We start from the raw sequence: 13,681 nt of genomic DNA, 5'->3' as shown, positions 1-13,681 counted from the left end.
CATCTTTCCCGCAACTCCATGTTTGAATCCCTCCAATCAGATTTCCGCCCCTGCCACAGTACGAAACAGCCCTTTTCAAAGTGACAAATGACATCGTACGTGACTGTGACCGTGGCAAACTATCCCTCCTCATCCTTCTCGACCTGTCTGCAGCCTTTCACACGGTTAACCACTCCATCCTCCTCCAATGCCTCTCCTCCATTGTTCAGCTGGGTGGGACTGCACTCGCCTGGTTCCATTCTTATCTATCCAGTCGTAGCCAGAGAATCACCTTCAATGGCTTCTCTTCCCATTCCCGCACTGTTACCTCTGGAGTCCCCCAATGATCTATCCTTGGTCTCCTTCTATTTCTCGTCTACATGCTGTCCCTCAGCGACATCTTCAGAGAACACAACATCAGGTTCCATATGTATGCTGATGACACCCAACTCTACCTCACCACCATCTCCCTCAACCCCTCCACTGTATCTGATTTGTCACGCTGCTTGTCTGAGATGAGCAAAAATTTCCTCTAACTAAATATTGGGAAGACCAAAGCCATTGTCTTCGGTGCCCACCACTGCTTCTCTAGCCACCAACTCCAACCCTCTCCCTGGCTACTGTCTGAGGTTGAACCAGACCATTTGCAACCTTGGCGTCCTATTTGACCCTGAGATGAGCTTCCGACAACATATCCCCTCCATCACCAAGACCATCTACTTCCACCTCCATAACATCACCGATCTCTGCCCCTGCTTCAGCTCATCTGCTGCTGAACTCCTGATCCATGCCTTTGTTACCTCTAGACTTGCCTATTTCAATGCTCTTCTGGCCAGCCTCCCATCTTCTACCCTCCATAAACTTGCGCTCATCCAAAACACTGCTGACCATATCCTCACTCGCACCAAGTTCTGTTCACCCATCACCCCTGTGCTCACTGACCTACATTGGCTCCCGGTCCAGCAATGCCACGATTTTAAAATTCTCATCCTCGTTTTCAAATCCCTCCATGGCCTTGCTCCTCTCTATCTCTGTAACCTCCTCCAGCCTTACAACCCTCCGAGATCTTTGCGCTCCTCCAATTCTTGCCTCTTGTGCATCCCCAATTTCATAGCTCCACCATTGGTGGCCGTGCCTTCAGCTGTCTAGGCCCTAAGCTCTGGAATTCCCTACCTAAACCTCTCCGCCTCTCTCTTCTCCTTTAAGACGCTCCTTAAAACCTACCTCTTTGACCAAGCTTTTGGTCACCTGTCCTAAAAACTCCTCAGGAGACTTGGTGTCAAATTTTGTTTGATAATCACTCCTGTGAAGCGCCTTGGGACATTTTAGCAGGTTAAAGGTGCTATATAAATGCAAGTTATTGTTGTTGTGGGAGACAAATGGGGCTGCAGAATCAAAAAAAATCAAAGCAGCAGAAGGCAGTAGAAGAGTCATGGATGTGCTAAAGTAGATATTGGACAAGGGGGAAATAATAGAGCCAAGGAAAGAGGAAATTAGTTTGGTAAGGCAGGAGCAAGCTGAAATAAGTCCTGTTTGTGTATCGTGAGGAGAAGGAGGTAGAAACAGACTGTGCAAGTTGGGGCTGTACATGGCTAGGCCCTTTCTCATTTTTTCTTTCTGCTTAGTTTCATGCATTTAAAATCCAAACTGATTATTCCTGTAATATATTAAGAGTTATCATAAGAAATAGGAGCAGAAGTAGACCATTCAATAAGATCATGGCTAATCTGATCCTAACCTCAAATCTAAAGAACACAAGAAGTAGGAGCAGGACCCGGCCACTCAGCCCCTGGGCCCGCTCCGCCACCCACAGGGCCTTGACCAATCCGAACTCAGCTTCATGTCCAATTTCCTGCCCGCTCCCCGTAACCCCTAATTCCCTTTACTTCTAGGAAACTGTCTATTTCTGTTTTAAATTTATTTAATGATGTAGCTTCCACAGCTTCCTGGGGCAGCAAATTCCACAGACCTACTACCCTCTGAGTGAAGAAGTTTCTCCTCATCTCAGTTTTGAAAGAGCAGCCCCTTATTCTAAGATTATGCCCCCTCGTTCTAGTTTCACCCATCCTTGGGAACATCCTTACCGCATCCACCCGATCAAGCCCCTTCACAATCTTATATGTTTCAATAAGATCGCCTCTCATTCTTCTGAACTCCAATAAGTAGAGTCCCAATCTACTCAACCTCTCCTCATATGTCCACCCACTCATCCCCGGGATTAGCCGAGTGAACCTTCTGTGTACTGTCTCGAGAGCAAGTATAAAGGATAGATAGTGGGAACAAAAGGCATTTCTGTTTCAAGTGATATTCTTATGTAAAAGGAACTAACTTTGTTGGGTCTGATAAACTAATAAAGCACATTATGAAAGTAGACACATTCTACATTTTTTTCATATTAAAACATAGTACTGACCAGAACAATTAAAAAATCTAAACAATTCCAAAAATTCTTGAAGTATTGTATCCTATAAGTGTACAGCTCTATGGCTTCTTGGATCATATAGTTGAAGATGAAGACGCAAAAGATAACTTCACAGGCAGCCAGAAAGTAGTCGAAGTTAGAAACATATCGTAGGAGTTTGACTGTGAAAAACTTAGAGGAAGGGATGGCTCCACCAGTTGCAGGAAATTCCACCAGTAGCCTGGTATACAAGCAGGTTATAAGATTTAATCATTCTGGAAGAACTGAAAACAATTTTTACTAAATTGAAAATTAAATTTATAACATTTTTAGAGTACAAATACAATCCACATCATTTTAACTAAGCCTTGTGCACTCCTTAAGTAATGAGGTTTACTTTTTTATATACCTAATTTACCCAGGCTTTCGTGTGCTGAGTTTGAGATCTGGGACGACAGTTAATTAAATATGATTTACAAACAATTGTCTTTGTTATGGTGCTAGATCCACAAAGTCATCAATGGGAAAAAGAGCCAGAACAAATGCAAAAACAATGAACTACTGTAAAATGTGACTATAGATGAATTGCACATGATGTGAGTTTAATAATACACATATATACTATTTGATTTCAATGTGACATAACTGTACATTGAACTGTGGAAATATAATTTGGACCACATTCATAAAAATATTCAAAATGTTTTCACAAACCTGATGGCACAAAACAAGTTAATATTTGCATTGTAGACTGTAAAGTCTATGAAGACAGCTCTACTCCCACTATCAAGCCAAAGTTTTGATTTAAGGCGTTTAATCTTCTTAGCACCGGCATCTTTATTTCTCTGTAACTCGACAATATAACCACCATTGCTGTATGTACCAATTCTACCCCAGTGCCACAGCTCGAACTCACTATTAGAAATACTGTATTCCCATCTGTTGGTATTTTAAAAAGGGAAGAAAAAAGACATGAATCAAATCCAATGAAGCAACAGAAATATCTATATAATTGTACTGACAAACTAGAGGATAATTTGCAGTATATCACAAGGCTATAATACTTGTGTGATTAGGATGTCAGAACCTGTGAAAGAAAAGAACATGGGTTGCAACATAATATCAGATTTACTGATGCCATCAGTTCTTATTTGCTTCATTTCTATAAATTTCCTATCTGTTTTAGGAAGACTTTCTGTGAACATACCAGTCAGATGAGAAACAATTGATATTGTTCTTATGATCTTGGAAATATCTTAGAGATACCGCTGTACTTGTTATCCTCATTGTCTCACGTGAACTGTCTCTAGTATCCGATAACATTTAAACTGTTACTCCTTACTAAGAATAGTAACAAGCCTTTGAGGCATTTAAGAGGGGCCAAATTATAGCTTGCATCTTAACAAAGAGAGATATTCTGAAGTTGGCAATCTTCCAGGACAGGGTCTCAGAGGACTAGTCTGTTCAGTGTGCATCCATCTCTGAAGTCATTTGTAAGATTTAATTACATTGAAATATGTGCTTATTGCTTGACACACAGATCAAGCAGAATTTATGTTCCACATATATCTGAGATTTTTAAAGAGATATAGCATGGTCAGTTTCCTGAACAGGTAGCTCTAGAAGCTGGAGGAGGCTGCCTCAAAACCTACAATAAGAGCTGCATCAGGTACAGCACCAGTTTTACTTTGACTCATAGTATGTGGATTCAAGCTGCATGCAGGATTTGAGCGCATATTATGGACTGGCACTTCAGTGCAATGTTGCATTGCCGCAGGTGCCAGCTTTCAGATAAGATGGTAAACCAAGGTCCTGGGTGCCTGTTCTGCTGGACAAAAAAAAATTCCATGAAACTAATCAAAGAGCAGGAAGTTCAATGCCGAACCTTCCCTCCTCAACCAAGAACAAACCAACTAGTCATTCATATCATTTGCTGTTTGTGGGACCTTGCTGAGTGCAAAGCTGGCTGCCATGTTTGCCTGTACGACAACAGTATCTGCACTTCAGAAAAAAGTGATTAATTGGTCGAAAAGCACTTTGGGATGTCTTGAGGATGTAATTCGACACTATATACATGTACGTTCTTTCTTGCAATTCAGGCCAGGAATAATAAACAGATTCAGGCCTTTTACAAAAACACAGTACTGTGCAAAATCAAAAATAGATTTTGACCACCTTTTTGATGAACTTAGTATGAAAGCCACAAATAGATGCTGCAATTCTATTTTGAGAACATAAAATTTGACAGGGTTGTTGCCTCCATGCAGGGTGGGAAAGTCTGCATCGCATTACAGTGGAATTTTATAAGAAGTTTACACACTGACAGATTAGCTAGATCACTGAGAGAAACTATCACACTGGTACTGATGAAGAAAGGTAAGGAGCACCAAAACGCCTAAAATTGTATATGAAGCATATATGACTCCTAACTAGTTGACAATGATATTTATTCAGCACAGAACAGATATTGAAGAAGTGGAGACCAAAAGCCTAAAGGCCTTTGATTCTGGCATAAATGCCAGAATACTACAACAAATATAGTAAAGCATCTCATATAATATACTGAAAATCGAAAGATCTCTTTTCTTAGGTGTCAGCCATGGCTCAGTAGTCGCATGGATTCAAGACCTGCTCCAGAAACTTAAGCATATAATCTAGGCTGACACTTCAGTACAGTACTGAAGGAAGGTTGCACTTTTGGAGATACGATTTTTCGGATGAAACGTTAAACTGAGAGCCCATCTGCCCTCAACCAACACAATGAAAAATAGATTATCTCGTCATTATCACGTTGCTGTTTGTGGGACCTTGCTTTGTGTGCAAATTGGCTGCCATGTTTCCTACATTACAACAGCAACTAGACTTCAACATACTTCATCAGCTGTGAAGCTCTTTGGGACATTCTGAGATCGGGAAAGGCCTTATATGAATGCAAGTTGTTGCTTTCTTTATTGCTTTTAATGTGTTGAGCTACGATAATTTTAAATAGTTGGTGTACAAGTAGGCCTATTTTGTCGGTATTCTGGAACAACATGTTTTGGAACCAACAGGGAACAGGACTTAATAGATTTAGTGATGAGTAATGAACCAGAATTAGTTAACAACCTCACAGTAAGGGACCATCTTGTGAATAGTGAACATAATATGATTGAATTTGATATTAGGTTTGAGAGGGAGAAGGGAGAGTCACAAATTTAATTTTAAGTAAGGCAAACTTTGAAGGGATAAGAAATAATATAACCACAGTAAACTTTAGTTTTAGAGATAAGAGACAGTACCAAGCTAAAAGAAAAGACAAAAGTGGAAATCCAGTGGACTGAGAGAGCTATAAATAACAACAAAGGTATCGAAAGAAATTACTAAGAGGTGCAAAAAAAATGAAAAAAACTTGCAAGAAATATCAAAGCTGAAAGTAGAAGTTTGTATAAATATATTGAGAAAGAGAGTGGTAAATGGGTAAGTGGTCCCATTAAAGACGAGACTATAATGGACAATAAGGAAATGGCAGACTTCAAATGAATACTTTGTATCCATTGTCACAGTAAGGAAGAGGACAAAATACCAGCAGTATAATGGAATCTAAAAATAAGTCAATGGGAGAAACTTCGTCGGTTTAATATAAGTTAAAACATGATAATGGAGAATATATTGGGACATAAGGTAGGCACATTTCCAGGAGGTGATGGTTTCCAACTCAGGGTATTAAAAGAAATAGGTGAGGAAATTACAGATGCATTAGTCTTAACTTTCCAAAGCACTCTAGACTTGGGAATGGTGCCTTTGGTTTGGAAAATTGAAAATGTTACTCCATTATTTAAAAAAAGAAAGATGGAAGAAACCAGGAAACTACAGACCTGTCAGTTTAACATCAGTTGTGGGGAAGTTACTGCAATTTATCATCAGGGAGAAAGCAACTGAGCACTTGGACAATTATGAGCTAATCAAGGAGAGTCAGCATGGATTTGTGAAGGATAGGTCATGTATGACTAACCTAGTTGAATTTTTTGAGGCGGTCACTAGCAAGGTGGATAGAGACGTATCTATGGATGGTGTCCATATGGACTTCCACAAAGCATTTGTTTAGGTTCTGCACAAGAAATTATTAGCAAAAATGAAAGCACATGGAATTAAAGGTAACATTGTGACTTGGATTGGTAATTGATTGGGAGGTAGGAGAGAGACAATAGGGATAAAGGGAATGTACTCTGATTAGTGGAATGTAACATATCCAAGGATCTGTATGGGGGCCTCAGCTTTTCATCATATATATTAATGACTTGGATGAAGGAACAGAGAGTTGCATATCCAAGTTCGCAGATGGCACTAAGTTAAGAGGCACAGTAAGTTGTGTAGGTGGGAGCAGAAGGTTCTAAAGGAACATAGACAGAGTGGGCAAAACTATGGCTGATAGAGTTTAGTGTAGGGAAGTGTGAGGTCATCTACTTTGGATCAAAGAATGGCAAATCGGAATATTTTCTTAATGGTGAGAGACTAGGAGCTGTCGGGGAGTAAAGGGAATTAGGTGCCCATGTATGTAAATCAAGAAAAGCTAATGTGCGTGTACAAAAAGTAATCAAGAAGGCTAATGGAAAGTTGGCCTTTATCTCGAAGGGGTTTGAATTCATATGTGAGGGAGTGATGCTTCAATTGTACAAACCCTTGGTCAGACCCCATCTGGAGAAGTGCATTGTTTTGGGCACCTCAAAGGATTTATTGGCCTTGGAAGGGGTACAGCGCAGCTTCACCAGAATGATATTGAGGCTTGAAAGGTTAAATTGTGAGGACAGATTACATAAACTTTGCTTGTATTCCCTTGAGTTTAGAAGGCTGATGGATGATCTAAACAAGGTTTTTAAAATGTTAAAGGGATTCGATAGATACAGAGAAACTATTTCCTCTGGTGGGGAAATCCAAAACAAAGGAGTACAATCTTAAAATTAGAGCAAGGCCATTTAGGAGTGGAATCAGGAAGCACTTTTTCACACAAAGGGTAGTGGAAATCTGGAACTCATTCCCCCAAAAGGTTATGGATGCTAGATCAATTAAAATTTTCAAGACTGAGATTGGTAGAATTTTGTTAGGTAAGGGTATCAAGTGATATGGATCAAAGGCAGGTTACTGGAGTTGAGATACAGGTCAGCAATGATCCAACTGAACAGCGGAAAAGGCTCGAGGGGCTGAATGACCCACTGGTATTCCTATGTTCCTTCTTTGGCTCGGTATTCTTTTTATTGATCACGCCTCTGTGAAGCACATTGCAACATTGTTCTACATTAAAGGCACTATATAAATGCAGGTTCTTGCTTTCTACTTACAAAAATGAAATTTGTCTGAAAGATTAAAGAACTGTATATATAAAAAAACTTACTCTGTTCCAGTTTTAGGACCAAATGGTGACTGATCCTCTGTACCAAAAGAATACACATCATAACAGTCTTTAATTATCTCCTTAAAATATTCATGAATAGAACAAGTATTGTTGCGCACCCTCAATTGACGAATTTGAGGGCGTCCTAGAAGGATATTCTCGTAGTATATGTAGTTCTGGCCTGGATACAAAGGCTGGCCATTGTACCATTCTTTCCAGTAAAGACTATCCAGGAATGGCCCCTCTGCAAACTGTAAATAGTAATTTTATGGAATTTATAGTTAATCTGAAATGTATAAAAATAATTTTCACTTTAAATACAATTTTATTTTTTCTCTTACTTTGCTACATAGATTTTTATGTATAGTTGGTTCCAGTTTAAAAAACACTTTAAATACTGTAGACTCATAATTAGTTAGACATTCTGATCACCACTGGTCTTCAAGGGTTTAATTACTCCTGAAGTAAGGATCAATAGTTACCATGATGGTGCAGTAAAACTAATGTACTATTCTGATGAACCTTTGGGGTTGATTTTCCTCTCTGGAGTAGATCGAGTGGACGGTGCATGGGGCATCTGTTCCATCCACCTGCCCGATACAAGCAGTAGGGGACCCGTGCCATTTTTGTGGCCAGGTCTAATTTAAATGCAATTGGTGAGCTGTCAGTGCTAATCGTGCTCCCTATAGGCAGTTCGCCAATTGTCAAGGAGAGGAATCTGGAAGGGCGGCTACTACTTAAAGGCAAACTGCAGCCATTAAAGGAAGGAGCACTTTTCCATGATGGAGTGTGGAAAGTGATTTTCTGGAGCACAGGCAGCATAGCTTCAACCAGGACCACTGTGATACGGTGGTGCAGGTACTCAAAGTCAGCAGCAGGAAGTCGTCTTCCCCTCCGATAGAGGGGTGCTCAGACAAATTTCTTAGCAGCAATGGAGAGAGGTGGCAGAGCAGGTAAATGCCATAAGCATTGTTCCCAGGACCTGACTGCAGTGCGGGAAAAAATGTAATGATCTCACCAGGACTACGAAGGTAAGACTTCACTTCACATTGCTCTTACTCTCTTACAGATCTGCACCATCCTACTTCAGCTCCACCACTATAAATCCTTCCCTCCTCTGCTTCCCAAGCCTCTCCTCCAACCATAACCAAACACTTAAATGCTTCTCCTTCTGCATTCACTCATATCTTAAAATCCTACTGCTACACTCACAATTACTCTTCGCGCGCGCCCCCACCCCCCCCAAACCTGGAAAACTTGCTGCTTCTTCCTCTCATCATCCACAGTATATTAAGCTGCCTCAGATATCTTGAAAACCCTTCAACAGGTTACAAACTAACCCACTTCTACTCTTGCAGATGTTGGCACACAACAGAATGGAGTATAAAAGAACAGGAGGCCATTCTGCCTCTACAAACATGCTGACACCAACGAGAATGCAGCCAGGTTCATGGCTCATGGCACCGGAGATGGCCAGGGTAGAGGGCAGGCATCACAGGATGTTTGGGCATCTTTCCTTCCTTTTCTCTACTTAACTGGGTCACTCACACACTCAGCATGACAATCTGGTGGTGCATTGCGCTGACACTCATGTGCTACTGCTTACCCTTGCCACTACGTGCTAACTCTTATCCTGCTCCCCATTTTCTATGTCCATCAGATGTCTCAGGCTTTGCAGTCACACAGACAGATGGGAAGAACCCTCCCAAAGATGCACTGTCACTCTCTCTCTCACAAAAACGACACTCTCTGTGGTTAAGTGAGTTATAGGGGACTGCACTGGGTGACTCACTGATTACAAGTGAGCAGGAGCAGCTGTATGTGTAAAGGATTATACAGGAACGTGCTCGTGGCAACTTGCTTACTTTTAAAGGCCTGGTCTTTAAAAGAAAGATAGTTTCTGTACACCAGCAATTGCTAAATTCATTGGACTGCTTGCCAGGGAGCCTTCGCAACATGTCAGTGTACACGGAGGAGTCCACTACAAACTTGTATGGGGTTCTGGTGCATGGGGTTGACACTCTGCAGTCAACCATGGAGCATGTGGTCACCTCAATGGATGCTGCAGCTGGGCCCTCTCCGCAGGAGTCTGTAGCACTAGTAATAGCATCTCTTAGAGATGTTCATATTGGGGCCATACAGTCTCTGTTCTCAATTACTTCTGCCTTGGACAGGCTTGGAGACCAAATGGATAGGAACTGCTAATGGATCACGGATCTCCTGCAGATTAGTGAGAGTGCTGAACCGCAGCCTGATAGCAGGGTCAGTTGGGCAATGGGAATGGAATATGTTGCTATCTCTTAGGATGACATATGTCTGGACCCTCTCAACACCCTCGACCACTTTTTTTTTATTCGTTCATGGGATGTGGGCGTCGCTGGCGAGGCCAGCATTTATTGCCCATCCCTAATTGCCCTTGAGAAGGTGATGGTGAGCTGCCTTCTTGAACCGCTGCAGTCCGTGTGGTGACGGTTCTCCCACAGTGCTGGTGCCAGAAAGCAAATTTGGCTAGACTGCCCCAGCAGCTGCTGAGATGCTGCACTCTGCAGCTGGGCCCTCTCAGGCCAAAGCTTCTGGAGGTCGCTGTCCATGAGAATCTCTAGAGCCCTTGACTGAACCACATCAGGCTCCCTACACCCAAAACAGCTAGCCTCTCATTTGCTCTGCAGAGGCAGAGTGGGGGAATGGGCAATTCTGGGCACCACACTTTAGGAAGGATGTCAAGACCCTGGAAAGGGCACAGAGGAGATTTACTAGAATGATACCAAGGGTGTGGGACTTCAGTTACATGGAGAAACTAGACTAGATGGGGTTGTTCTCCTTAGAGCAGAGAAGGTTAAGGGGAGATTTAATAGAGGGGTTCAAAATCATGAAGGGTTTTGATAGAGTAAATAGGGAGAAACTGTTTCCAGTGGCAGAAGAGTCAGTAACCAGAGGACACAGATTTAAGGTAATTGGCAAAAATACCAGAGGCAAGATGAGGAGAATTTTTTTTTTTACACACAGCAAGTTGTTATGATCTGGAATGCACTGCCTGAAAGGGTGGTAGAAGCAGATTCAATAATAACTTTCAAAAGGGAATTGGATAAATACCTGAAGGAGAAAAATTTGCTGGGTTATGGGGAAAGGGCAGGGGAGTGGGACTAATTGGATAGCTCTGGAATGGAAGCCTTTGCAATTCATGAAGGCAGTCGGGTTGTATAAAGTAGCCCAAAGGGCTACGTAATGCCCAGGGCTTGGGAGAAGCTTACAATCTATAAGAACTGCAAGCTCTATCCTGCTGTTTCCTCACGATCATGGGGAAAGTGATGGAAGTTTTTACTCTAGCAAACATGGCATCAATCATCTGCTTAATGCAAGGATAATCTGCAAACTGACTGATGTGCTGGTATCCCCTGTGATGGCATGGAAGAAGCCAGAGGCAAAGAAGTTGAGAGCTGCAGTGACCACAGCAACAGCGCACAACCAATTCCTTCATTGGAATCCATTAAGTACCGTTATACGTCTGCAGAAGCATGTACCCACACTAATATGTAACTTTATGAAAAAAAGTCACAAAAATGCTCTTATACAGTAAGTATGCTGCCATTTCTTAACATTTTCACAGCACAGATATGACAAACTATGTATCTCCTGTTTTAATATAATGAATATTTATAAAAATTATGGGTCTAACTAAACATCAGACTTGTAGGTTTGTTGCTTGCATGATAAGTGGTTGAACCTACTTGTATAAATATATCACACCTGAAACTATGTGATATCCTTATACTTATTTTGTCCTAGACCTCAACGAACAGAAATGAGAGGCTTACTGGATGATTTAAATGACAGATGTATATTTATCATTTTTAATTATATATGTTTATACTTTCATTTACACAAAAAAGCAGGAACGAGAAAAGCTCATTAGGCACAGCCTTAATTTTAATAGGGATTACTGTGAGAATAGGGGGGCTCTATAATGCTGCCTATGTCATGGTTCCCCCTCACCACTTTCTGCTATTTTGAACATCTCCTTTAGTAGGGCATGAAATTAATGTTCTTTATGACCATTAGTTTACATGGGTTTCTCAACCAATTTAGACACTTAGCTATATCTTCCCTGACAATAGCCGCTGCACTCCAAAGTAATTCCTAAATGAAGCATTTTGAGAGATGTGATAAGATATTATATAAATGCAAGCTTCTTTTTCCCCCCTTTATCTTAACACTAAAACTATAAAACGCACAGGCATTGGCTCTAAATTGTTATTTATATCTATATGAGTTGCATACAAGACAAAAATAACTGCTCATATCACTAAATTTTTCCATGAGTCTATTTGCAGGGGAGAAAAAATTAGGAAAATAGTCAAACAAAAACAAAAACAAAAATGGGGCTTCTAAGTCCATTTATGCTTTTATGCCTTGTAGCTGCACAATTGCTACATTTGAACACCAATAAATTTTATGTGACATTTGGTGCCAGCATAATTTAAAATTATAATACGGTGGGTGTATTTGGGTTTATTTCATTAAAAATTATTGAATTTGAATTTTGCAAAACTTTCTAACTTAAAAATGAAACAAAATTTTTTAGTTGCATGCTGCTTCTGTTATTTTTTGCAAAAGAAATTCTGACCTGGATGATTATTTAGAGTAGCCAAGTTTAGGGGGAGTACTTTATGTTCAAGCTACCCATTTTATAGACAAAAATGTACAGTATACCAGAATTTTCTTTGAAGTTTTGTAAAAACATTTTATTGCATGCACAAACACCCTCAACTTGGATCTCCCATCCTGCTATACCACTCTGGTGCTGTTACAGCCAAGGGGTGTCTCCATCTATCCCAGTGTAGTTTCATCGGAAACTGCAGGGGCAGGACGAAATCAGATTGAATGCTGCTGGAGCCACTAATTCAAGGAAATTACATTATAGACAGGGTACTTTGCATCCCAAAGGCTATTACGTGGTTTCCCAGGGACCTGCAGCTCTTGAGAATCTCTCCGGCTGGTCTGAAGTAAGGACTCCTGCTGTTTCACATGGAGCAGCTCAGGCATATGGACACAGCCTGCTGATGCTGATATTGGAACGGCCTCACGGAGGGTAGGAGGTAGACCTATTTCAAGCATTTCCATGCACCTAAAGTATTACAAAAATATAAAAGAAAACTCTTGAGGATTTTTTTTTCCCCTATATAAATTGGTGAGTACTTTGATCAACAAGTACTCCCCTAAAACTCAGCTTTCCTTTAAGCAAGTCGGTTTTTCTCAACTAAAACAACCAAAAGTTGGTTTGTTCCAGCTATTGATGCACTAATTAGAAGACCATAGTCAAAGCATGTATTTTGTTTAAGAAACATCTTGATACCTCCCAGAAATCCACTATGCTGTTTATCGATTTGAAGTTTATGCCATTGGTATTGGAGGTGGTTTCTAGGAAGAGGTTAGACATAATCTTGGTGAAGAAATACATGTTGGAATTTACCATTCCAAAGGTCACTGCAAAAGAAAGGAATTTATGAAGGTGTATCAGACATTATCGATGACTCTATACATACCAGATAGTGGATTCCAGCACACTAATATATGGAGCAAAAAACAGTAATATTATAGATCCTGTCATGTGACTCATACCTAAAAATCTACATGATAATATTGATAATACCTTTGTCCTAAGGCTCTCTGCAATACTTTGAAATTCAAACTTCAGATAATTTCCACATTAAATGTTAGAATGGTAATTAAGAGAGTGTATTTCCTCATCATGTGCATTTTTTTGTAAATATTATTTCATCGAATTTAAAATTGCATCTTTTTGCTGTTTTACTTATTAACAGCAAGAGAATTTCAAATCCATGGTTAGTGGAAGTGATCTGATCAATTCTTACCTTCAATAATTACATTTTTGTACTTTTCAGACCTATTTTCCTTGTCAAGATTCATTTAAA

General features: G+C 40.5%; 1 protein-coding gene across 1 annotated transcript in view; it reads right to left on the bottom strand.

Annotated features, from left to right (window-relative positions):
• The window catches only part of LOC137332204 (polycystin-2-like protein 1), a 31,721-nt gene that overhangs the window by 15,568 nt on the left and 2,472 nt on the right, over window positions 1-13,681 (bottom strand). Inside the window, exons 3-6 of the mRNA XM_067995900.1 lie at window positions 13,102-13,232; window positions 7,749-7,999; window positions 3,095-3,319; window positions 2,393-2,621 (exon numbers count right to left, since the gene is read on the bottom strand). Of these exons, the coding sequence (XP_067852001.1) occupies window positions 2,393-2,621; window positions 3,095-3,319; window positions 7,749-7,999; window positions 13,102-13,232 (836 nt within the window). The remainder of the gene's footprint in view (window positions 1-2,392; window positions 2,622-3,094; window positions 3,320-7,748; window positions 8,000-13,101; window positions 13,233-13,681) is intronic.

The sequence above is a fragment of the Heptranchias perlo genome, chromosome 14, assembly GCF_035084215.1.
Source record: "Heptranchias perlo isolate sHepPer1 chromosome 14, sHepPer1.hap1, whole genome shotgun sequence".
NCBI classification, from domain to species: domain Eukaryota; kingdom Metazoa; phylum Chordata; class Chondrichthyes; order Hexanchiformes; family Hexanchidae; genus Heptranchias; species Heptranchias perlo.
This window is presented reverse-complemented; position numbering and strand designations above follow the sequence as displayed.